Here is a 24,778-nt window from a genome sequence, read left to right as displayed (position 1 = left end):
CATGCACTTCTCTGCTGCCTGTGTGCCAGCGAGGCCCCGCCTTTCACCCTTGTCGCTCTAATAACACCCAGAGGACGCCTTTTGCTTTACACTTGCTGCTGGACGGCCCGGGGCAGTGCAGAGCTGGGGTGCCACTGGCTGTGATTTTAGCCGTAGCTGCTTGTTTTCCTGCCCAAACCCTCCCGCTCTTGGACTAGATGTTTTCCTGTCCCAGGCCCCCGGGTGCGGGCGTGTGGCGGGTGGTAGAGAGCCTTCCCTCGGGCTCTTGAAGGTGTTCCTAGCGCAGCTGGGACGGACCAGGCAGCTCGCACCCCGTGTCTCTCCACCACAGCCGCTCCCTCCCGGCCTCCGTGCAGACTGCCAACCACAGGGCGAGGAGCCCGGTTCCTCTTCAGCGAGGGCGCCACGGGTGTGGGTGCGAGCGTGGGGTGGGGATGTGGCTTCCTCTGCAGCAGCGCATGCAGTAGGTGGGAGAGCTCAGCCCGCAGCCGAGCTGCCTCCGGACCTTCCCCGCTGCCTCCTCGCAGGTGGAGCTGCAGACGCCGAGCTCTGTTCTCCAGCTTCCCTCGGGGAACTTCTCTGTGGGGCCCGGGGGTGGGTGTCGGGGACCTTACAGGAATTTGCCCCTTGACAGATCACCATGGTAAGGGAGAGGACGATTACATTTGTGCATTTGATAAGATGAAAATGCTGGGTTTGAGATGTTTAAAATGAAACAAGCAAAAAGGAAAGTGAGTAGCTGGAGAAGGGAGGCAAAGCAAGCCCCCCGCGAGCCGAGGCCTGGGCCCTGGCCCGCTGCCCCGGCCAGTGTCGTGCAGTTTAGCTGCAGCTGCTGGGATCACGCTGAGCTGTGCTTTCTGTTCCTGGGCTTGTGGAGACTGCAAGCGGGGGGCTTCTCCTCTCATTCAGAAAGTTTCTGAAGACATTGAAGGTTTGGAAACGGTTGAGAATTTTAAGACTATCAAGTCGATCCTTTAGGGATCACCCCACAATGATTCCCTCAGGCGGCATCTCTTCTACTCACTCCAAAGTCATTTTAATTAAATTAGCTCAGCTGATGGGGTGTCTGGCGATTCCCATGAGAGACTGTGCACAACCCGATAAATCTCAACGTGAGAACATTTTCCCTGACTTCACCTGTTTAACCAACTTATGTTTTATATAAAAGTCCTCTTCAGAGAGAGAGAACAGGCCACGCTCCATAGAAGACGGGTATCGGAGCTCTCTGAGGATGGAGAGATGCTATGAAGCACTCACATTGAATAGCTATAAAGGGCCTACGTGGGTCACACATGCTGACATCAGTGGAGTGGTGATTGTGGCTGATAAGAAGGCCTGGGCATGAATCCTGTGGGCATTTAAGTGCATCATTTAATTAGCAGAGTATTTAAGAAACCACATTCTCATTTCAGCAGACCTAAGGACATACGTGTCCCATTTCTTGGCAGCCTACATGCAATCCTACACGCCCCCAACATTGACATTTCCAGACCAGCTTAGTGAAGGCGTGTGTGTTCTCTGTGTGTACAGGGCAGTTTCCTTCTTGATGCAGAAAGAACCTGAAACTTCAGAAAGTTCCAGGTTGCCCACCAATCTGTTCTCCTAATGGGCAGAGCAGCTATTTTCCTTTACAAATGGGTGCTACAGCCGGAAGCTCAGTAGTCCCCTCTTAGCCGCAGTTCCCTTTCCCTGCCATTAACTGCTGTATGAAAATATTAAGTGGACATTTCCAGAAACACACCGTTCATCAGTGTTACACCGCACACGGCTCTGCGGAGTGTGATGAAATCCCTCCGTCCAGCTCTGCCCCACGGAGGACGCGAGCCCTCCCTTTGTCCATGCCTGCGCAAGGCACACGCTCCCCACCCACCCATCAGTCACGAGTAGCTGCCGCGGGTGTCAGAGGGACTGTCCTGGTGGCGCAGTGCTTGTGTCCCACGGACGCTTATGGGAGCCTGGCACTAGGCCCCAGTGCCCACGGGCCGCCATCCTCAGCCCATCTCCTCATGTCTGCTCTGCGTCATCTCACGTCATCACAGGAAGGGTGAGGGCAGTGCAGTCAGAGCAGGAGGGAGACACAGTCACTTAGCTCTGTCACAGTGCCTTGTTTTAACTGTCCCATTTTATTAGTTATCTTTGTTCATCTCTTACTGTGCCTAATTTATAAATCAGACTTTATCATGGTATGTATGTGTAGGAAAAAACAGAGCATATATATCGGTTTCAATGCTATCTGCGGCTTCAGGCATCCACTGGGGGTCTTGGACCGTATCTCCTTCAGAGAAGGGGGAAACCGCATATCATTTCTCATCTGAGACAGCCAGGGGATTCCATGATTGTCTGAGAGAGAGCTGGGTAACAGTGCATGAGACAAATGAGACTGCTTTGCCTGTCCTTGAAGCTCATAATACCATATTTCTTGAAATATCTCTTTATTATCTTAAACCCCAGAATTGTTTCCTAAAAGAATGGCCATTTGATAAGACGGAATCATTTCCAACAACCGGCATTGTGTTTTGTTGTGCGGTTTTATACTCAACACTGTCCGACTAATATATGTTTTCAGTGAAAAGAGCAGAATTGAACCGAAGAGCAAGTTTGCTCAAACACTTTGAGGCATTAAAGTCTGCTTTTTATTGGATGAATATTGATAATAGTAATTTTAAAAATCGTGTGAACCCTCTCTAAATCCATTGGCTAGACATTTGTCTTTTGCTGTGAGGTAAATGAGTGAGAAGGTTTTTGGTTGTCGGAAGTTTCCAATTATGTAAACATGTGGATCAAGCCCCCCAATGCAGGGTGGGACTTGTCACGTATGGAAGAGCGCTGGGACTTGAGAGGGGATGGACGTTACTTCCAGCTTGAGGGAACCGTGGAGGTGTCTAGAAGGAAGACACATTGTGAACAACATCGCGTAGAAGGGAAACACTCCTTGTATTTGGGACCTATGAAAATGCATTTGGTCACAGGTGGAGGGGAGGGAAGGCCAGTGAGTGGAAGGTCGGGATTTGGGGCTTTGTTTGGTGACTCATAAAGTTCTCCAATAGTGGACGTCACACGTTGGTCAGAGTAGCAACCGTTATTTGGAGCCATTACTCCAGTGCCTCTCATTTCAGGAACGGGGCAAGTTTTCTTAGCCATCTCTCAAGGGTGAGTCATATGTGGAGTGAAGGAATATTTAAGGGACAGAAAAGGCACAAGCAAAGCCAGCATCGCCCTCCCCCTGGTCCCAACAGTGTTGGGGAGCACAGAGCTTGCACTTGGGGGATTTCATTAGGAGTTTGCTCAATAAAATAGCAAAAGGATGGGGGGTGAAGGACGGGAAGTGATACTTCCATAGAAAATCGTCAGTATTGGCCCCCTATCAGGACATAGGAAAGATGTTCATTCCAAACACGATTAAATGGGACAGACCCACCTCCTATGAGTACCTTCCAGGAAGTATAAAGTCCTTTCCCTTGTGGTGACATTTATAGCCCATAATATGTAAAACAGAGTTTGAAGTATTTCTTTGGCGTAGATTTATTTCCTAAATAGTTTAATTATTTATACCTAGTTTTATTCTAAAAAATAAGTAGAAGAGACTTTTTCCCCTAAATATATTCTTTCTATGACTGTTGGTAGAAATGGATCTACCACTTTCTACTGATTTCATAAGTTTACTGAGAAACCTTGGTCACTCATCCTACTAGTTTGTTATTTCTCCACCCAGATTAGTTGAGTGTCATTTGCGAGGTTTGCCATCATGATTTATCAGCAAGTTACACGCAAATATATTAAGTTTAGTACACCCATGTTCAAAGAAGTGTTATTCATAACAGCCAAAAGGTTGAAGCAACCCAGGTTTTCACCAAGGGATGACTGGATAAACAACGCGTTGTATATATACACAATGGATTATAATTCAGCCTTAAAAAGGAAGGAAATCCCACCACACGGTACAGCCTGGATGGACCTTGAGGACATTGTTCTAAATGAAATTAGCCAGACACACAGGGCAGATAAGTGCACAAATCCGGTGTAGGGCGTACTTAGAAACATTAAATCATGGAAACAGAAAGTAGAGCCGTGGTTGCCGGGGGTGGGGAGGGGGTAGTGGGGAATTGTTTAATGGGTAGAGAGTTTCAGTTTTGCAAGAAAGAAGGGTTTTGGAGACCAGTTGCACAATAATATGAATGTGTTTAACACTTAAAATGGTTGAGATAGTAAATTTATGGTACGTATATTTTACCACAGTTTAAAATATTTCACATATGTATTTGATGTTGAGTTCAGTTACAGGACTGATTTATGGGCGTTTTCAGGTTAACAGTGATCTGTCTAGAGCAACTCCAGCTATCTGTCTCTTGCTTTTTGTCTTTACGATGGTAAGAATGAGGACGGATCTCTTCTAGCTGGTCCCCGTGACATTCGGAAAGTCCCTTCGTTTTTTGAGCTTCGGTTTGTTCATCTATAGAATGGGAATAAGAATATGTGCCTATGGGCAGCCTTGAGAATTGACGAGATGATATGTGTACCTAGCACGCAGCAGGTGCTCAGAGCATGGCCGGTCCATTGAGTTCACTCTCGCTCCGTGCTTCCTGAGGGACGAGATATTCTCGTGCAGTGGAAGTTCAAGAGTATTTCCACAAACACATATCACCACGTGCCAGGGGATGGGGGCAGGTAGAAGAGGGTAGAGGGGGCTAAATGGTGATGGAAGGAGACTTGGCTTGGCTGATGAACACACAATGCAATATACAGATAATGGGTTATGGGACTGTACACCTGAAACCTGTATAATTTTATTAACCAGTGTCACCCCAATAAATTCAATAAAAATTTTTTGAAAAGGTCGAGTGCAGATAAATTTAAGGAGCCCACCAGTTTTGGGATAATATTTTCTCTGAGTTTTATGGTATCAGCTCAGAGGTCTATAGAACAACCCAGGTGTCCACCTTCTAAAATGTGCAGTTTCTGTAGCAGTTGTCAAGTCAGACGTGATGTCTGTGTGTGTCCTTTACAAACAATGCTGTGTCTCTCTTCTAGAAGCATTTTTTCTTTGTCAGTCTGAGGCCCAATACTCCACTGATGTTTATTGACTGACCTCTTTCCACCCTGAATCCTATGTGTTGCTTCTATCAAGCTTGTCACTTTTTTGCAAGTTTCCCATTAATCTACTTAATTTTTCTTTTATGCCTCCAGGATTTGTGGAGATAAAGTTATGGATTTCTATTGAGGGAGATAGAGACTTCACAGGAGAACAGCAGATTTAAAAGAGGCCAGAGAAGATGAGTGAGGAGGGATAAAAGGAACCTTTTAGCAGTTGCTGCTAAGAGACTTGAAAAGCCTCAGTGGGGCTCTTGCCAGTGGGAGTAGCCTGGACCTGCGCCTCCACCCTCCGCCCGTCTTCCTGCCCCCTCCCCAGCTCTGAGCTGTGCTGGCTCCCAGCACCTCTAACTCTTACCAGCTCCCAGCACTTCAGGCTGCTTTGGGGTAGATTTAGGTGGACGGTGAAGGGCCCCAGGCACCTGCTTTCAGCACGTGTCCTCAGAGTGTCCCAGGTCTCAGTTTCCCGACTTTAAGGGGTTAGTGGAGACGTGTGTCTGAGACGCTGTTGAAAAACAGCATTTGTAAATCAGGCCTCGGGCCCTTCAACAGGAATCGTTCCTTTTGCCCGCATCTCTGTCCAGTGTAAAACACGTATAGACACTCAGCAAGCACTCAGGGCCATCCCTCTTAACAATGAAATGATTTTCCATTCCTTATTCGGCCCGTATTAATATTTGAAAAATAATATTTATTCTTTTCATTAGAATACGTTTAAACTTTTGCAATAAATTTTCCATGCCTTTAATGCAGTTACAAAAACCATCTGAATGCTTATTTTTCCAGGTACATATCCATGTGAGTGCTCCATTTAGTCTTTGACAACTGGTCATTCATCATGGCGAATTTCTCATGTCGATGTAACTGGTAATAAGGGCTAGTAGAAAGAGTGAGGATTCTTAGTGCTCCCTTAAATGTAATTATCCAAAGGCAGAAAGGGGATCTTGTCTTATATTTCTACACACACACCCACACGCACACATACCACCCAAACCAAACCATGGTAATAAGAATAAAGAATACCATGGAGGCACATTATGCTGAAGAGCACTGGATACAATTTGGAGAGTGTAGGCCATATAATGTTTGAGCCCTTAACTTTGATTTACAGTTACTTAGGTTGACTAATGAGCAGAGAGGTCACGTAAGGTCATGTTCACAGGCTAAGGTAACGGGAGCCCCATGAGGCTGCCCACTGGGCACACGTTAGATTTGACGTGGGCATTCGGCTCAGCCTGGAGGGAGGCGTTGCCGGCTTGTTGATGAGATTGGGTTGGGACGGTGAAGAGATCGGTGCCTCTTCTGCGACTAAGAAGCCACTGCTGCCCGGGGATGCTCACCAGCCGATGGCACCGTGAGATGTGCTGATGTCTAGCAGATGTCAGAGGGGGGTCAGGACGGCGTGAAGCCTGTATCCCTAAAGCTCCACCAAAGATCCCCTTCGAGGAGGTTTTCAGGGTGAATGCAAGTTGTGGGGTTTCAGCAGACAGAGCAGCACAAACACATGGAGCAGACAGGAGGTGGGGGCACGTGATGACCACGAGTGGTCTGGTGAGCACGGAGATGACAGGCCACGGACGTGGTGATGGGGGCAGAGTCTGTGCTTGAACGAGGCCCCAGGGAGCTGGAGGTGTGGAGACTGTAGGTTTGCAAGCAGAGAGGGCCGCGGTCAGCTTTACAATGGGGAAGGACTGCCCTGCGAGGGAAAGGTGGGTGGAAATGTCCACAGCCTCATGTGAACAGAAAGGCATTTAAGACAGCGGTGACCGCTTGTGTGTAGACAGGAACAGGGCAAGTACACACAACCGAGTTACAGAGCACATGTGGTGTCCGTGTAGTTACAGGGCTCCATTTAGTAGCCTCAGTTGTCCCCGCAGGAGCCACGATGAGCTACATGATACAGGTCTGCTGTTCGGTACATAATCTGGTCCTTCCTATTAAGAAACTAAATCACATTTCCAGGTTCAAATATCAACTCTACCTTCACCAGCCATGACTTTTGTTACCATACCTTGAAAATGACAATTAAAATCATGCCCAAAATGTAGGGGGAAACCTTCCCTGGAAACTGTTTGTCACACCTTATGTCAAATTACGGGCACCTAGAAAATATTACATATAATTATTAATTGGCTAGAATTGCCACGTAGAGGAAGCACCAAGGTTGTTTTCCTTTGAAGAATCGTGAGCAGTCCTGTGTGGAGAGGGAAACAGGGCATATCTTCCATGAGAGTAAGAAAGAAAAAAGTGAAGATTTTGCACATAGGATACAAATGAACAGAGGGGCGTGTTAGCGAGCCAGGAGGTGGTCGTAGGTTATAAGCTCCACAGCGCGTTCTTTTATCTTGTGTTCGAGCAGATGTTGAAGGTAACAGGGTGTCTTTTCTGTGGAAAATGTCTGTGTTTCAAAACCCACGAAGTGAAGCTTCACAGAGGTGGTGAGAAAAGAGACACCAGGCACCTTTCATCAGGCGGACAGAGGGAGAGAGGTGGGTTCGTCTGTAGAAGTTTCCTAGGATCCGCCAAGCAGCTCAGGCCACCCGGGTTGGAGCTCATGTGGAAGGAGTGGGCACAGAGTAGTACACAGGCACGGGGGTCGTCCACGGTCCTGAAGGCACCTAAGGGACTCTTTTTTGGAAAGAATTTAATTTTTTAATCCTTGTGCAGCATCGGGTCCTGTTCAGTAAACTCCGCATTTGGCTGCGGGCACTTGGGCATCAGCCCGACTCACAATTCCGACGTCTGGCTCGAGAGCCTCGCCCCGCAGGCCTCTCCAAAACAGCCGGACGTGAGCCCTGCCCAGTACCATTTGTCTCACGTGGAGATGATACGCTTCTGCTCTTCCAGGCTTATCTAGTCTTCAAACTCAGGTAATCCCCTCGTCTCCAGTTGTTTCAGGAAGGGGAGCCATTAGCCCTCCTTGGCTGCCAGGCATCGTTTGAAAGGTTTTATCTGCCTGCCTCCCGGACGATCCTTTAAAAATTTAGGGGAAATCAAATCTTTTGTCTTATGTAATACAATTCCCTGGCTCGAGGCTTCATTGGCAATATTTCAGATATTCTTTTTAGCCATATAAAAGGTCAGGTTTTTTTTCTCCTATGTTTGGGAAAAAACCTCCCCTAACAGCTTTTCTGGACGTTTGACTGGCTGGGCTCCTGCGACATCCCTCCTCGCCTGAGAGCCGCAGCCGGGGCCTTTCCTCCTGCCCTGTAAGCAGACTGATGGGCGCTTTCTCACTAAGGTGCCTGTGCTGCCAGGGGCTGAGGTTGTGCGCATTTTAACAAGGACAAGCGAAGAAACTGATTTCTAATTATAGGATTTGAGGCGTCATAAAGTGAGATCTTCAGGAGCAGAGGCTTCATTGTCCTCTGTGAAACGCAGCTCAGCGCCGGGTGGAAGGGGACTCTGCGAGCCTCGTGTGGTGCGCCTCACAGGGGTGAGCCCCGGCCCCGAGGTGGCTCCAGGAGCCTCTGTCCTGCTGGGACTCCCTTCTCTACCACCCACCAGCTGGGCGCCTCGTCCCTGGGCTCTCGTGTGTACTCAGAGTGTTAGCGCAGGTAACGCATTCGATGCTGGCTCACAGAAAGGGCGAATTCCAGGTCTATTAGTTTGCTTTGGAAATATGTTGAAAATGTTAAATATATATAAGGCAAAATGCTCAGCATCATCTCCAGGGGCGTTCACCGGCAGGGTCTGTTTTCTAGCCTGGGAGGATTAGGATTAGTGTTCATCTTTTCATTCTTTCCCTGTAAAACTCTGCCAAGCGGAAGTCTACCAGAAAGTTCCAAGTCTGCGAGGCCGACTGCTGACACTTTCCTGGAAAACAGGCCAGCCCCGGGGCTGTTTTATCATCGTCTGGCTTTGCAGGCACTCAGAGCTGTACTATTTAAAATTCTCACCTCCATCAGTCATTTGCATTTCTGATTGGAGAAAGTGCTGAGTTGCTCAAAACTGAAGACTTTTTCATGTTCTGCAGCAAGCCCCGAGGTACTGACTTAAATAGAAAGCACTGTTCCCCCTCGTTGCACCAGATGGAGAGATGGAAGGTTATTTCTTAACAATTAAAACCTGTGAGCTAAAGTTACGGTGCAAGGACCTGTGGCCCCTTCACACGGATACTCTCCCCCTCCGGGGCCTCCCTGAAGTGTCGGGGGGCAGCCTGGGCTTGGGGCCCTACCTGCGGCCACGGCAGTTGAGTCACAGGGCATTTGAATTGCAAGTCGTCTGAGGCCTGGGCCACAGCCTCTTGCTCCTCAGAGTTCACACCAGCACTGTATTTGGACAAGCCTCATACCTGCTCCGTGTGTTTCTGGGCCTCACACTTGCTCTGTGTGTTTCTGGGCTCACACCTGCTCTGTGTGTTTCTGGGCTCACACCTGCTCCGTGTGTTTCTGGGCTGCACTCCTGCTCCGTGTGTTTCTGGGCTGCACACCTTCTCCCTGTGTTTCTGGGTTGCACACCTCTCCTAGTGTGTTTCTGGGCTGCACACCTGCTCAGTGTGTTTCTGGGCTGCACACCTGCTCCGTGTGTTTCTGGGTTGCACACCTCTCCTAGTGTGTTTCTGGGCTCACACCTGCTCTGTGTGTTTCGGGGCTCATACCTGCTCTGTGTGTTTCTGGGCTCACGCCTGCTCTGTGTGTTTCGGGGCTGCTTCTCTGAGCTGCCTCCGCCTGGTTCTTGATATTTCTTCCATTTAACCGTTGGCCGAGCTCCGGGCCTCTGGATGCTCTGTCAAGTTGTGTTTTATCTCTTGCAGCAGCCCTTGCTCTTCCCCTTATCTGTGCTGCTCAGTCAGGCAACCCTTTAGCTCACTTTTATCTCATTTGGCTCCTGTCCTCTGTATCTGCACTTCCAGTGAAGGAAAGAGAGTGGCCACTTGTGGGGAGGCACATGGAGAAGAGGCTGATGCCCTTAGTGGGTGGCCCTGATGCTTCTGATGGGTGCTGATGAAATCCTGATTGGACCCGGAATGTTGCCCCGATGAAGTCCCTGCCCTGTGTTTGTTTTCTTGGGCACTGAAATATTTTTAAAAAATGATCTATCATCATGCCAGAAAAATCACATGCAAAGTAGAGAGGATTTCATCATGGTTTCTACATGCAAACCATGTGAGAACAACACGGACAGACCATTAGCATGGCCAGATCCAGAGCGCTGACAGCACCCGGAGCTGGCGAGGGCATGGAGCAAAGGAAGGCTCGTTCACTGCTGCAGCCGCTCTGGAAGATGGTTTGGCAGTTTCTTACAAAACTCTTATCCTGCAAACCAGTGAGCATGCTCTCTAGTGTTTGCCCAAAGGAACTGACAACTCATGTCCACACAAAACCCTGCCCATGGTTGTATATGGCAGCCTTACTCGTAATTACCCAAACTTGGAAGCAGCTGAGATGTCTTTTGGGTGAATAGATAAACTGTGGTCTATCCAGGCAATGGAGTATTATTCAGGGCTAGAAGGAAATGAGCTATCAAACCATGAAAAGCACGGCGGAAGCTTAAATGCCTGTTACCATGTGAAAGAAGCCAACCCGAAAAGTCTACATGCTGCATGAGTCCAACTCTATGACATCTGGAAATGCACATCTGTGGAGACAGTGAAATGATCAGTGGGTGCCAGGGGTTGAGAGGAGGGAGGGACGAACAGGCAGAGCACAGAGGATTTTTAGGGCAGTGACACTACTCTGTGTGATACTATAATGATGGATACAGGTCACTGTACATTTGCCCAAACCCGTGGAACGTACAACGCGAAGAGTGAAGCCTGAGGTAAGCCATGGACCTTGTGTGATTATGACGTGTCCACGTATGTTCATCCTTGGTAAAAAATGCACCAGCCTGGTGAGGGGTGTCGGTGATGGGAGGCTGTGCATGCAGGGGCAGGGAGTATATGGGAACTCTCCCTACCTTCCTCTCAATCTTGTTGTAAACCTAAAACTGCTTTAAGATAAAGCTTTTATTTATTTATTTTAAAAATTCTCTACCTGAGGGTATGTTTTTATTGATTTTAGAGAGAGAGAGAGGGAGAGAAAACAGATCAGCTGCCTCCCATAAGCACCCCAACGGGGGATCGAACCTGCAACCTTTCGGTGTACAGGGCAGTGTCCAACCAACTGAGCACCCGGCCAGGGCTAAAAATAAAGCTTTCAGAAGAAAACAACACACACCCCCCACAATCCATTCTGTGTTTATGCTAAGGATTAATACAGAACTAGCGAGAAATGTAAGATTAACTGGTTTTTATGATTTTGTTTCTGTTTTTAGGATTAAATTCTAATGGAACCTTTTCTTTCCTGTGAACTGCATTTTGGCCCCCATGTTAAGTAGATTCACTTTCCAGGTTCGGTTGCCAAGGGTGCACGTGGGGTCCTCCCGGTTGTTGTTTTCAGGGTCCTTTTGGTCACTCTCCCTGGGCCCAGCAGGGGGATCGGGTGGTCTGAGCAGCGGCAGGCGACACGTGAGGGAGGCCGGTTGTGCAGACGTTGCCTGGGTCTGGGCTTCCATCTGCCACCAGCCAGCTCTTCCGTTCACTGGGGGAGGTTTATGGGGCCCGCTCTGCGCTTCCACCCATCTGCCCCTGGAGCCGCCTGCTTCGCCCCGTCCCAGCTGGTGTTTGTGCACAGGCGGGGCTGGGTCCCGACACAGGGCCTGCCCAGCCCCAGGCCTGGCTGCCCCGCGGGTTTGTCCTCTGTGGCAACACAGTCACCTCCTGCCCAGGTCGCCCTGCATGGGCTGCTTCCTGAGAGCCGGGCTGGGGCAGGTCGGCAGATGCAGCCAGCTTCTGAGATTGGAGGCTGGGGGCAGCCGCAGACGCACACGGGCGGGAGCCTGAGCTCTGAACGGCTGCGGCCCGCCCGCCTCCGGCTCCCAGGCGTGGGCACCGCTGGCTGGCAGCAGCGCCCTCTCTCTGTTCCTCTCTCTCCCTCTCTTCTGTCTTCATGTCAGTCTAAGTTCCTGTTTGTTTCCTCAGAGCTTTTACTTTTTTATTTTTTAAAAATATTTCTTTTTTTAAGTATGTCTTTATTGATTTCAGAGAGAGGAAGGCAGAGGGGGAGAGAGAGAGAAACATCAATGATGAGAGTCACTGATCGGCTGCCTCCTGCATGCCCCCTACTGGGGATGGAGCCTGCAACCGGGCCATGTGCCCCGACCAGAAATCGAACCTCGATCAAACCTCGATCTCCCGGATCCTGGGTCGGATCCTGGGTCAATGCCCAACCGCTGAGCCACGCCAGCGGGCTCCTCGGAGCTTTTGTATTGTCAGTTTGCTCCCGCCTCAGGGGTGGGCTCCGCCTGCTCCTGCGTCCGGTCCTGCACGGCCCTCAGTTAGAGATGAGCGGTTTCCCGCTGGCCCGCCACGTGGGGGGAGCGCCGCTCTGGTGACTGGTGAGACCCGGCCCGCTGTGGTTTCCTCTTTCCAGCAACGTTTTGACACATGGAACCACTTGCTGAAGAAGCCATTTTGGTGGAGATGAAACTGTCACAGACAGTCTTCTGGTTGAACAGTGAACCTGGTGACGTTTACATGTCACTTTGCTCTTTCTCCAGCGTAGCTCCCCTCCCCTCCCCTCCCCTGCCCTCCCCTGCCCTCCCCTCCCCTCCCCTGCCCTCCCCTCCCTTCCCCTGCCCTCCCCTCCCCTGCCCTCCCCTCCCTTCCCCTGCCCTCCCCTCCCCTGCCCTCCCCTCCCCTGCCCTCCCCTCCCCTCCCCTCCCCTCCCTCACTGGGAGTCAAGACAGTGGCTCCCAGGCCAGTCCTGTGCGAGTTCGTGACACGGAGAGGCCGGCACGGTGGTCTCTCAAGGTTCTGCATTTTGACCAGTGCCCATGTGCCCTGTGACCCCTGACTGCCCTCCCTTCCCGACAGTGGCCAGAACTCCCCGTCAGCCGCAGCAGAGTGATCCGGTTAAATAGACTGACGTTACCCACCGCCCCCCCCCCCCCCCCCCCCCGATACCCTGATTTAGAGACGTAATTCCTGAAGGTCATTCCCTAGATCAGGTTCTTAAATTGTTGGGTCTCGGGGTCCCTTTAAACTTTTTAAGAAAAGATTTTACTATGATAAGAACATTTAACATGAGATCTAAACTCTCAACAGACTTAAGTGTACACACAGTGTTGTTGCCTGCAGGCCCCGTGTTGAACAGCGAGCGGGTCTCTGGACTATCCATGTAGTAGAACCGAAACTGCGCCCACTGAACCGCGACGGCCCCTGCGCCCCTCCCCAGCCTGGCAGCCACCAGCCTAGTCTCCGCTTAGGTCCCTTCGGGAAGCGCATCGTCAGCATCTGTCTTTCACCCGGCACCCTGCCTTCCGCTTCATCGCCCACTCCTGCTGCAGGCTGTCCTTCTGACGGGCTGGATCATGCCCCGTTGTGACGTACGCCACGCTTTTTAAACCCATCCGTCCATCGCTGCGCACACAGGCTGCTTCGTTTGTGAAGAGTGCTGCAGTAAACTTGTGCTAATAGCTCTTTGTGATCCTGATTCTACTTCTACTGGGTATATACCCAGGAGTGGGATTGCTGATGCCCCTGGTGGTTGTATTTCTAAGGTTCTGAGGAACCTCAATACCGTTTTCCGCAGAGGCTGTGCCACTTTACATTCCTACCCACAGGGCACAAGGGTTCCGATTTGTCATACCCTCGCCAACAACTGTCTTTTTTTTTTTTTTTTTTAATAATTGTCATCCTAATGTGTGAGGTTTTGGTTTGCATTTCCCTAAAGATTAGTGACATTGAGCATCTTTCATATATCTGTTGGCCATCTGTGTTTCTTCTTCAGAGAAATGTCTATTCAAGTCTTTCGCCCATTTAAAAAATTAAATAATTAGTTATGGGGTTTTATATTGTTTGTTTTTCTTTTGCTATTGAGTTGTAGGAATTCCTTACATATTTTGGAAAGTAACCCTTACTAGATATGTGGCTTACAAATATTTTCTTCCATTGCATAGGTTGCCTTTTCTCTCTGTTGACTGTTTCCTTTGCTGTGCAGAAACATTTTAGTTTGGTGTAGTCTTACTTGTCTGTTTTTTCTTTTGTTGCCTGAGTGTTTGGTCTCATATCCAAGAGATCATTGCCAGTGTCATTGCCAAGGTCAATGTCATGAAACTTTCTCCTATGTTTTCTTCTATGAGTGTTATAGTTCCAGGTCTTACGTTTAAGTCTTTATCCATTTTGAGTTGATTTTTATGTATGGTGTAAGATAAGAATTTTATTCTTTTACAGTGTATTTGTCCAGTGGTTCCAAGAACATTTGTTGAAGAGACTTTCCTTTCCCTGTGGTGCATTCTTGGCACTCTTGTTGAAGGCCAGCTGACCATATACATATGAATTTATTTCTGGGCCTCTGTTCTCTTCCATTGGTCTGTATTTCTGTCTTTTTGCAAGTACCATGCTGTTTTAATTATTGTAGCTTTGCAGTTTAGTTTGAAATCAGGGGTGTGACACCTCCAGCTTTGTTCTTGTTCAAGAGTCTTTTGGCTATTTATTGTCTTTTATGGCTCTATATGAATTTTAGAATTGTTTCTTCCCCTCTATTCTCTTAAAAATTATGGAAGACCCCGAAGAGTTTTATGTGTGTTATAACTATCAGTATTTATTGTCTTAGAAATTAAAACCAAGCAAAATTTAAAAGACCAGAATTTATAAACACATATTCTAGTGGCCATCTCAGACTCTTAAAATATCTACTATATATTCTTATGAGGTAAGAGTGAATTTCTAAGAACATATATATTCTTATGGAATAAGAGTTATAAAGGTAAATTACATTTTAACATAACTATTAAAATGGGTTTGACCTTTCATATCTCAGAGAAGGATCCAGGGACCCTTTGGGTCCTCAAACCACAGTATAAGAGCTGCTGATTGAGATATCTGGTGGTTATGTACCAAGTGCTGTGTGCTGGGTATTACAGCTATGGTGGTGGGACGGTGGGAAAATATTGGAGGACTTTCTAGTTATTTCTAAAGAGAATTAAACCAGAGCATGCAGTCAACAGCGGCCCAGCATCATTGCAGAGCAGTCTTGTGAAATTCAACCTTTTGATATGATCACTACCAATGTCCTAAAGTTACCAGGAAGTCATAGAACGTGGGCTCCTTACTTTATGCGTAAGAAAACCTTACACACCTGAGAAATGAGTTTATGTATATACTCAGTGGAGATGACTTGGTATCTCTTTTCTGAACAATGCAATCTTAGTTGGCATGGTTACAATCTAGATATTTGACACTCAGAGTCAGCGGCCCAGCATCACTGCAGAGCAGTCTTGTGAAATTCAACCTCTTGGTAAGATCACTACCAAGAAAAGCACCAGAGGTCTTGACATTTCTCATTATATGGTTAACCAAGTAACACTTAAGAGAATATGTGAGAGCACATTCCTTTAAAAGCCATTTTCATACAAAAATGTGGTATAAAGATAACCCGCACGATTGCTAAAACTCTGCCAAATGCCATCACCCATCGTTTTGATAGAATTTTCTGAGTAGCTTCTCCCCTCGCATCTAAAAATTTGAGGATGTGGGTATGATCAATTTCTCCTTCTTTTCAGAGAGTTTTGGGATGGCTGTGCCACCAAACAGCACCGTGGTTTCAGAACCTGGAGAAAATGTCACGCTCACATACGAGCTTCAAACGAAGGGTCTCATGCAACAAGTCACGTGGGAAAAGATCCAGTCCCATCAGATTGACCTCCTAACCTGCTGCAACTTGTCCCAGGGTAGAAGCGAGCCCTCCAAGTACCGAAGACAAATCCTGAGCAACTGTAGCCAGGGGATGACAAAGAGCTTCATTGTCCTGCCCCACGTCGCAGCCTCCGACTCTGGGCTTTACCGCTGTAGCTTCAAGGCCGGCTCGGGAGAGAATGAAACCTTCGTGGTAAGACTGACCGTAAGCGATGGTGAGTGCATGACAAGGCAAGGAAGAGTTCTGTTCAGGAAAACGTCCTGAAGAACCATCTTGAACACCTGTGAAATAAGGCCCTGTCCACACATGTTGAAAAAGTGATTATAAACATCTTAAATCACAGAGAAAACCGGGGTAGTAGAGTTTCAGGAGGTATAGTTATTTAACTCTTGTTGACGTTTAAAAATGTCTTTCTCTTGTCCAGACACGACTAAGTCTCTTGCCCAAAACAATCTCTTTTCTTTGTACATAAGGTGTAAACACTGTGGAAAATGTAAGCCACAGAACGTGATGGGCAGTGTCTGTGCCCATTTGTTTTGAACACCCACAGGATGGCTTTCTGAGATCCAGGGCAGCTTGAGAGAATGTCACTGGGGCTCATCCGTCAGCAGTTATCATCGACAGAAGGTGACAGCTGTTGACTGCATGCTCTGGTTTAATTCTCTTTAGAAATAACCATAAGTACATATTGAGTATAAAACATCAGATGGGAAGCAAAGCTAGATCGCATGCATTTTCCCTGTTGCGATTTGATAATTTCAGAGCTTGAGGCTGTTTGGTCAAAAATCCATGTAGAGCTAAAAGCAGAGAGACGGGTTTAAGATGTGGAGCAGATTTAATTTATCTCGACTGTCACAGGAAAGGGGATTGTGACGCCAGTTTTATAAGCCGCTCTGCACCCTTTTGTTGGCTCCGATCTTCTTCTTTATAGAGGGACCCATATTCTACACATAAGCAGGGGCTCTTCCCCTGGCATCTGTCTGCTGTGTTCATATTCCGACAAGTACCAGGTACTCACAGGTCACCCAAAAGATGGCACAATGTCAACCAATACGACATATATTGGGCCTTGATTTATTTTGAACAGAGAGAGAAAGTGGCAGAAGCGTGAGTCGAACCCAAATTTACCATTGACCCACTTTGCTAAACGAGAAATACTTGTCTCCTGTTCTTGGCTCTCGGGACCTGAGAAGCGGTAGGAAATAGTTCCAGGTGGACTTTGCTGCATTTGCAGTTTGTCTAGACCACAGGGGCAAGGGCCAGGGGAAAACATGTGTATAGCAACAGTGACCAAAATTATTCTTGGCCCTTAATATTCTTTGGAATTTCATTAGTCACGAGAAAACTATTTTAGTTTCTGCCAAAAGAATTTGTGAAGTCTTCTAATATTGACTAAATGATGTTCCAATTACTAGAGTCTTCACCAAGCTTATTGATTGTAAAAAGGTTGGGGATCAAAGAAATGAAGTCAGCTCTCTCAGAAAGTCTCCAGCGGAGACTGGCTTTGGACAGACGTCCATTGGCCACCGCTGAGCCGTATAGTTATTCGTGTGCTTCTCTGATCTTCCAAGGAGGCCGCTCAGCTGAACCATCGGGTTTCACATGAGGCATTCACGCCCCGAGCAGAGGAAGGAGGCAGCACCGAGGACAGGGAGCAGCGGGAAGTCAGCGGGAGTGACCAGGAAGGCGTGGGTGGGTGACCAGTCGCATGGCCAGTGGGGTACCGAGATGCCGAGCTGTGGGTTAGTATAGAGGGTGGTAGGCGCAATGAAGTGATAACTTCTTGAAATTCTGGATCTCATCGAGAGCAATGAAAGCCACTGTCAATTCTTGACCAAAGATGGCAAAATATTCAAGGAAGTGTAAGTCAAGTAGCTGAGTATAGAATAAAAACAAGACATTCAGGCAGAGGAAATGAGCTAAAAGTACGCTGCAGTGGTCAATGCGTGAATGATGGTGCTCTCAGACGAGGCTACAAAGGAGCCCCCTCCGGGTGGACAAAGTTTCCAACGGCCCCTCCTCGGGGCAGACAGCTTAGGAGAAGGTGCCCCTTCCCCTGGGCCGATGCAGACCTGAGCCGGCGAACAGGCTGGCCGACGGGCCACGGGCCTCCTGCCCACACCGGCTGGGTACGAATCGAAGAGAGAAGTTGGTCTGATGGAAATATCCCCTGGGCTTGTCACCACCAGACAGTCACTCACACTTTTCCATTTCCGCCTTGTCTCACCACCTACTGCTTTTTACCACATTTACTTCCTTTCCTGTGGTGTTTCCAACACATCTGACACCTTCAAAATGTCTCTGCACCGGCCCACACTGCTCCCTGGCCATGAACCACGAGGCGCCTTGAATTCCTCCAACACTTATAACTTGGAACTTTATACCGTTGAGTCAGTACCTGCATCTGTTTGCAGGGGTCCAGGCTCTGATTTTAGAAATTATTTGAGATTCGGGATTATTGGCATCTCTGCTTCCAGTTGCTAGATTGTCCCAGAACTTGTGTTAATATGTGTTCCCAGCTGCTTCTTTGTATATTAACATTCCTTTGTATTCTAGCAGGGACTGTGTCTGCGGCGTCTTCGCGTTTTCTAGCTAGATTCTTTCTAGGTCTTCGTCATCAATACTGGACATTTGAAGTTTAGTGGTTATTGATCACAGGAACCTGAACTCTTAGAAGAGTTGTTTGAGGAGAAATTTTCATTAGCTTAGTTTGCATTTATATCTTTCAAAAAAGTCTACTTTCTTTTTGAAATTTATTCTTGTTTCGCATATTTCTATAAAAGGTGCATAAATGCGAGTCCCCCGGCCTGGGGGACCGGGTTTGTAGAGCAGAAGAGTTCACTAGGAAATCATGGGCCACAGCCAAGAGAAGCTCCCCAAAGAGGCAGAGGGGCCATTAACCCAGAACCTTCTGTCCCTCTCCTGGGAATTCACAGTAGATGTGAACACTGCAGGCGTGGGCCCGGGCTGCGGGTGTGCCCATCTCCCTGGCGCAGTGTGAGTGAGCCCGGCCTCTCCTTATCTTCAGCTACACGGAACACTGTGCAGGGCGCTTAGTTCATGTGACAGACCATGGCCGGAGCCCCAGAGCCTGGCCACCGCTGCCCGCCGGTGCAGACGGCCTCCGGTAGACGGGCTGACCACGGTGTTCAGGCCAGTGTAGCTACGCTTTTAAAATTCTGGGCAGCGGCCGGGTACCCAGCTGAAACGGACTGTCTCCGTCCTCACAAGCGAGCTGATTACTCAATCATGGCCCATTATGTCGCCGGATCCGCCCGAGTCTGTTCTTCAGGAGACTCTGCCCGCATATTGATTTTCTCATCTCTCCTGACACCCCAGCTCCCGCAGCCATCCCCTGTTCACGCCGGGTTTGTACAGATGATGTTGGATCGAGTCGCAGGAAGCTCATGTCCGAGGGAAGGGAGCGCCGAAGGAGGCCGTGCTGAGTGGGTGACGCGCGCGGCTGAGAGTGGGGGTGGGTCAGGCACCTACAGCCGGGTCGGGTTCGCAGAGAGCATCGTGATAAACCCTGTGAGTGGGCGGCGTTCAAAGGCAGCTAATGCGGGGAAACGATTTCTTTAAGTGGGTCTTTATCCGTAGCAGGAATTTCAAACGGTTTTCCTGAAGGTTTCCTCTCCCCGGGAGCCTGGGGCACAGGCGGAGGCTCCCGTTCACACCAGTGCACTGATTTTCCTCCCACTGAAAACCCGCGGCCAGGCTGCTCCAGAGACCCGCCTGCCGGTTCCCGCCGCAAACTAGCCGTTAGACTCCCGTGGGCGGGAGTTTCCATTTCACTGCGCCTGGGGACCGTTAACAGCCCGGTGGCCTCTCGGAGCCTTGTTAGGAACTGAGCGGAGGACGCCGTGAACTTCCCCAAGGCGAGGAGGAATAGCTGGCAGTTTCTAAAAAAAATTGTTCTTCGTGTAAGATTAATGGCGCTGGGTCGCCATGGCCATTCTAATTTTAGGGCTCACACTGCAATCAGTCAGTGACGACTTCCAGCTTCCACAGAAGCGTCCCAGTCACGCCCTGGCCTGGCTCCTGCCGCGTATCCGAGGCCTGTGGAGAGCTAGGTTTTTAGGACAGGGCGTGAACGGTAAGCGCAGACCTGTCATTTGTAGAGAGATCTTTGGGCCCGAACCTGTATCTTAACGTAATTTCCATGGAAACGATTCAGGGATCCTTAAAGGGCATTTATTAAACTGGGAAATAGTTTTGGAGAGCTTTTATAAAATGAATATTCTGCAATCCTCCTCGGCCTCTCTAAAGTTTATTTCCAGAATTCAGTCAATGTATTTTTACTTTCTCTGGAACTCGGTGTCACTGCCATGTTTATCATTTCTAAACAGAAGGGTGGCATTTGGTGGGCCGAGCCCACGGGAGGGGTCCCTCCTTTCACAGATAGGAGGCGGACACGGTGACGCTCTCGATGCGCCTGGTGGGGAGTGAGGGGCGCTCTGTCTGGGGTGACCAGGGAGTGAACGAGAGTCCTCGCCACGCTGTGACGGATGCGAGCGAGCGAAGAAGGGGCGCTGCCCTGAGACCTTCCAGCGGAAGGCATCTCCTCAAGCTGTTCCCGTCAGATCGCTGTCCGCGTTGGGGCGGAGGAGGGATCTTTGCTGGTGTGTGCAGCAGTGAGTCAGAAGTGGCAATCGGCCTGAAGCTCCCGAGGCCCCGCTCACGCACCCCTGCCCCGTGGGGAGTCATACTCTGTCCGTTCCAGCTGTCCCTAGAGCGAAATCTAGTCTCTCTGCTTCTTTTCTAACGAGGTAAAAAAAATAACTTGAACTGCTGCCCGCGAGAGCCCACCTGGGGCTGGCCACGGGGTTAGGCTGTGTGAGTTTTCCTGGCGTGACTTTCGGTTTAGATATTTAGGTTCTGAGTGGCTCCCTTCCTAACGCGACCCCACTCCAATGGGGGTGGCGTTAGTGAGGAATGGGGGTGTCACCTCCCTCCCTACCCCCGCCCCAGACTCTAGTACAGGATGAGCAGTGCCATGAATGCCCACGGCCGCCCCCCGGCCCCGAGGGAGGGGCGGGCCGCGTTTCTCTCCCGGCCTCCCGGCCGTGACCCAGCCGTAAATACTTGTCCTTGGAGAGCTGCAGCCTCACTGACAATTGGTTCTAACTGTATTTATTCTCTTTGATGGGGGGAAACAATGGCCTGTGGTTCACGACACTTTCGGCCTCTTATGAATCAACACAACGTTAGGACGAAAGTGAAAAAAACCAGAAAGATCAGCAAAGTAGTGACTGCTGAGAATAGACAATTTCTTCTTTCTTTAGGGGAGGGGCTGAGGGCTGACAGTTCTCAACCAAGGATCTGTCACCGGAACGTCGGGAAAGGGGATGCGGGGACCGTCGAGCGCCCCGAAGCACCCAGTGCCCTTTGCCTCTCTCCCACGTTTGTGTTTTCAGCCGCCCAGCGCCCAGTGACGTGCGCGGTTGGCCACATGGCCCTGAGTCCTGATGGCTCAGGTGAACGCGGGGCCGGGAAAGGGACAACGGCGGGGCTGGCCCCGGGCTGGGATGCTCTCGGTGGTCCCGTCTGGCCAATGTTTTGTCTGTCTTCTGTAATAACTTGACCTACAGTGATTTTTCACCCTGACTGGCTCGATCCTGTATATTTATTTATTTTTGTAAATTGGAAAGTCATTTCTCATTCCAGAGATTTACTTATTTATATTTCCTTCTAATATTTACATTAAAAATATTAGCCTCTAGCGCACCCAGGGTTTTTTGTTTTGTTTTGTTTTTTACTGTAATAAAGATCTAAATAGGCATGTTAAAGTCTAGTTGAACAGTCCTCCCGAATACTGCCAGTGGCAATAAGGCGGCCCGGGCTCCCAGCCACACAGGTGGCGGGTTCCCCCGCGGGCGCTCTGGGGGCGCGGGCGAGGGCAAAGCACTCGCCGAGCTCCCTGGGGCCCCGCTCGCTGGAGGCGGCGTTTTTTAGCACGTGGTTTATTATCTGGAATATCGCCGCCATTCTGTGATGTCATCAGAGCTGCCGTCCTGTCACCGGTGGATGGATGGAGAGAGGCAGGCAGAGAAGGTTCAGGGACTCGCTGGAGGTCAAAACGCCAAATAGTGAAGGAGCCAGGGCGCGAATTTCAGATCCCTGGACCGCGGTTCTTTCCTCGGGAGCCGTGAGTCAGAATAACGGGTTTTTGCTGATTATTTTTTTATCATTACCCCCAGCTGAGTAGAAATAGTTCTTAAACACAACTCTACTTATAAACGTCAAAGTTACCTACTGTGGGGTGTTGAATGTACTTGATACATCGGACCTGAGAGGTCATCTTTATTTGTATGCGACGTTGACAGTTTTTTTCCTACAGAAGGTTTTCTGTTGGGACCAGGAGCTCGTTCGAGTGCAGGGACGTCCGGCTCGGACCCACGCCCTTCCCGTTCTCATACATAAGGTGTCAAACCCCATCTTAGGGACCGAAATCCCGCGAGGAGCCGGAAGTATTTAGGAGACTCTGAAAGAAAACCTCAACTTTGCCCCACTCGCGCCCTGTCTCTCTCGGGCTTGTTGTTTGTTCCCAGTTGTCCCGTGACGACGCTGCGCCCTTCCCTTGTTTCCCTGCCTTCCGTGTCGCTGGCTTCGGCTGAATTCCTAATCTCGGCTATAATTTTTTCTCTCCTAGGTAAAACCGACAACCAGTCCCTCATCCCCAAGGCCGGGGGGCTGGTTTTACTGCTGCTGTTTGTCATCCTAATGGCCACGGTCCTTGTCATCCTTTACATCAGGTGAGCCTCGCCCCCGCTGGGTCCCGTCCGCCCCGAGCGAGCCTGGTGTCCGAGGCTCTCTGCTGCCATCGCCCAGTCGTGGGTCAGGCTGTCTCAGCACCCACACCCTTACCCCGAGTGCCGCCTCACGAAGAGAGGAAGGGGCCCTGGCAACAGTGGAGGAGGGAGGGGGAGTCGCCACGGACTCCTTAGTAGGGCTGGTGGCCGTGTTGACCGCGACACGAGGCGGCCCGCACTTTAATAAGCAAACCACGCAGTTTAAACGGTTGTCTGTTCTCGGAAACAAGCCACCTAGCTGCTCTCCTTAGACCTTATCAAGGAAGAAGGGGGTTGGGAGGGGCGACCGCAGAGCGAGCAGGTGGCCCTTGGCCCCTTAGCTCCCACCTCTCACTGTCAGGTGCATTGGGAGTTTCGGGCTGTACTCGGTGGGCTCTTCCTTCCCTTGGCTCTCCGTGTTGCCCCACTCACGTGTCCAGGTGTCTGCCGCAATCTTAGCTGTGGTCACGTGGGGTTGGATTTACTCCTTAGACTGTGCTCCAACTAAAGTGACCTCCCTAAGGTAAGGGCGGGGGGACCGAACACTTGACGCCTACGCTTGGCACGTCCAGCACATCGCGAGTCTGCGGTGTGATTCTTAATACCTCTGTTGAATATTTATCCCCAGGAGGAGAGCGAAACGTGCGCAAGGTAAAGAGTCTCAGGACCCACAGAATAAGGTACGTCTTCTCGGGCGGTCACGTCCCTCCCCTTCCCTTGCGCACCCTAAATGTCTTGTGAACACAGCCCACCTGGCCACGAGCAAGCTTCTGTCTTACTCTCCTCTCAACAACCTGGCCCCCAACCGCCTGCAGTTCAAGTGTCAGCTCTTTGATGCAGCAGTTATTTTCTGAGCTATTCTCCTATATTCATACCCTGCAAAACTGTTTGTTTTACTTTAATGTAAGTAAAAGAGCAGCCACACCACCCTAACAGTCAACACTGCGCACCACCAAAATCTGTGTGGGTCGTCTAGGGCTGCTACAAGGACGTTCGCACAGACTGGGTGATTTAAAACAACAGCATCCATTCTCTCACAGTTCCAGGGGGCTGAAGTCCAAAACCAAGGTCTCGGCAGGGTCAGTTCCTGCCTGGGGTGCGGATCTGCCCCACGCTTCTCTCCGAGCTTCTTGCTGGCCTCTGGCGCTGCCTGGCGTTCCCTGGCTTGTGGCCCCATTGCTCCAGCCTCTGCCTGTGTCCTCAGGGCATTCTTCCCTGTGTGTGTTTCTGCAGCAACCCCATTTCCACGTAAGGTCGCATCATGAAGGCCTGGGAAGAACATACATTTTGGGGGGGACACTATCTGACCCAGTACAGGGCATAATACTTTCATGCCATAAGGTTATTGTGAGGATTAAATTAAACTACATAAAAAACCCACAGGCATGCAGGAAGCAAGAAGGTCCCAATCTGTGATATTCATTATCATTATTACCTTTTGATTAATGTGTTAATTAACGGATGCTCAGATTATAAAGCTGAAGAGCTTTCGAGGGGCTGCAGGCGTCTAATGAATGTGACCTTTTCCCCGCCTCCTGCCCCCTTTTGTTTACTGGAGAGAGTAGAAAGTTCCACCTGCGATCGCAGGTCAGAGGGATCCTCCTTTTCATGCTCATGTCTCCATGACAGGTCAGATCTTCTCTTTCACACATACTATATGTTTAGGAAATTTTACAATAAAACATCTCCCCAAGTGTTATCTGCAATTACATCCGTTTCTCTTCAACTTAATTACGTATCATTAAACTCTACCCGGCCGAAACGCCAAGCACGGAAACGTTTCTGAAAGTCGGTATGTGTGCTTCGGGCTTGTCAATAATCTATCAGTTTAACTTTTTTCTTCTATTAAGTAGTTACTCTTTGCAAAACAAAAGTTTTTCTTTCTGAATAACTCATGGCTTACCTTTTTGGCACCAACTGCAGGGGTCTTGCCCTGTTCTACCTGCCACTCCTGCGCTGGCTGAACAGTGCTCTGTCTCCGACAGTTTTTGGATCCATTCTCTGTCCTTAGCTACTGTCCACTCGAGCCAACCCGAAGCCAAGTCTGTTGCTGTGAATCTCAGAGGGGGAAGGAGCTTTGCAACTGCCTACATTGTGTATTCCACTTTTCCAGGCTTTTGTAGAATAATGTTATTTTGAACGATGATTAGAAAGTTAGATTTTAAGTTGATATTAAGATGAAGTTAGACTTACTTGATTCTTTCCCCTTTCCCCCGA

General features: G+C 49.4%; 1 protein-coding gene across 1 annotated transcript in view; it reads left to right on the top strand.

Moving 5' to 3' along the window:
- Positions 1–24,778, top strand: part of CD226 (CD226 molecule) — a 29,485-nt gene that overhangs the window by 3,453 nt on the left and 1,254 nt on the right. Inside the window, exons 3-5 of the mRNA XM_016211963.2 lie at positions 15,637–15,984; positions 22,423–22,525; positions 23,190–23,241. Of these exons, the coding sequence (XP_016067449.1) occupies positions 15,637–15,984; positions 22,423–22,525; positions 23,190–23,241 (503 nt within the window). The remainder of the gene's footprint in view (positions 1–15,636; positions 15,985–22,422; positions 22,526–23,189; positions 23,242–24,778) is intronic.

The sequence above is a fragment of the Miniopterus natalensis genome, chromosome 7, assembly GCF_054644295.1.
Source record: "Miniopterus natalensis isolate mMinNat1 chromosome 7, mMinNat1.hap1, whole genome shotgun sequence".
In the NCBI taxonomy this organism is placed as follows: Eukaryota; Metazoa; Chordata; class Mammalia; order Chiroptera; family Miniopteridae; genus Miniopterus; species Miniopterus natalensis.
Note: the sequence above shows the minus strand (reverse complement) of the source record. Positions and strands in the feature narration are given on the sequence as shown.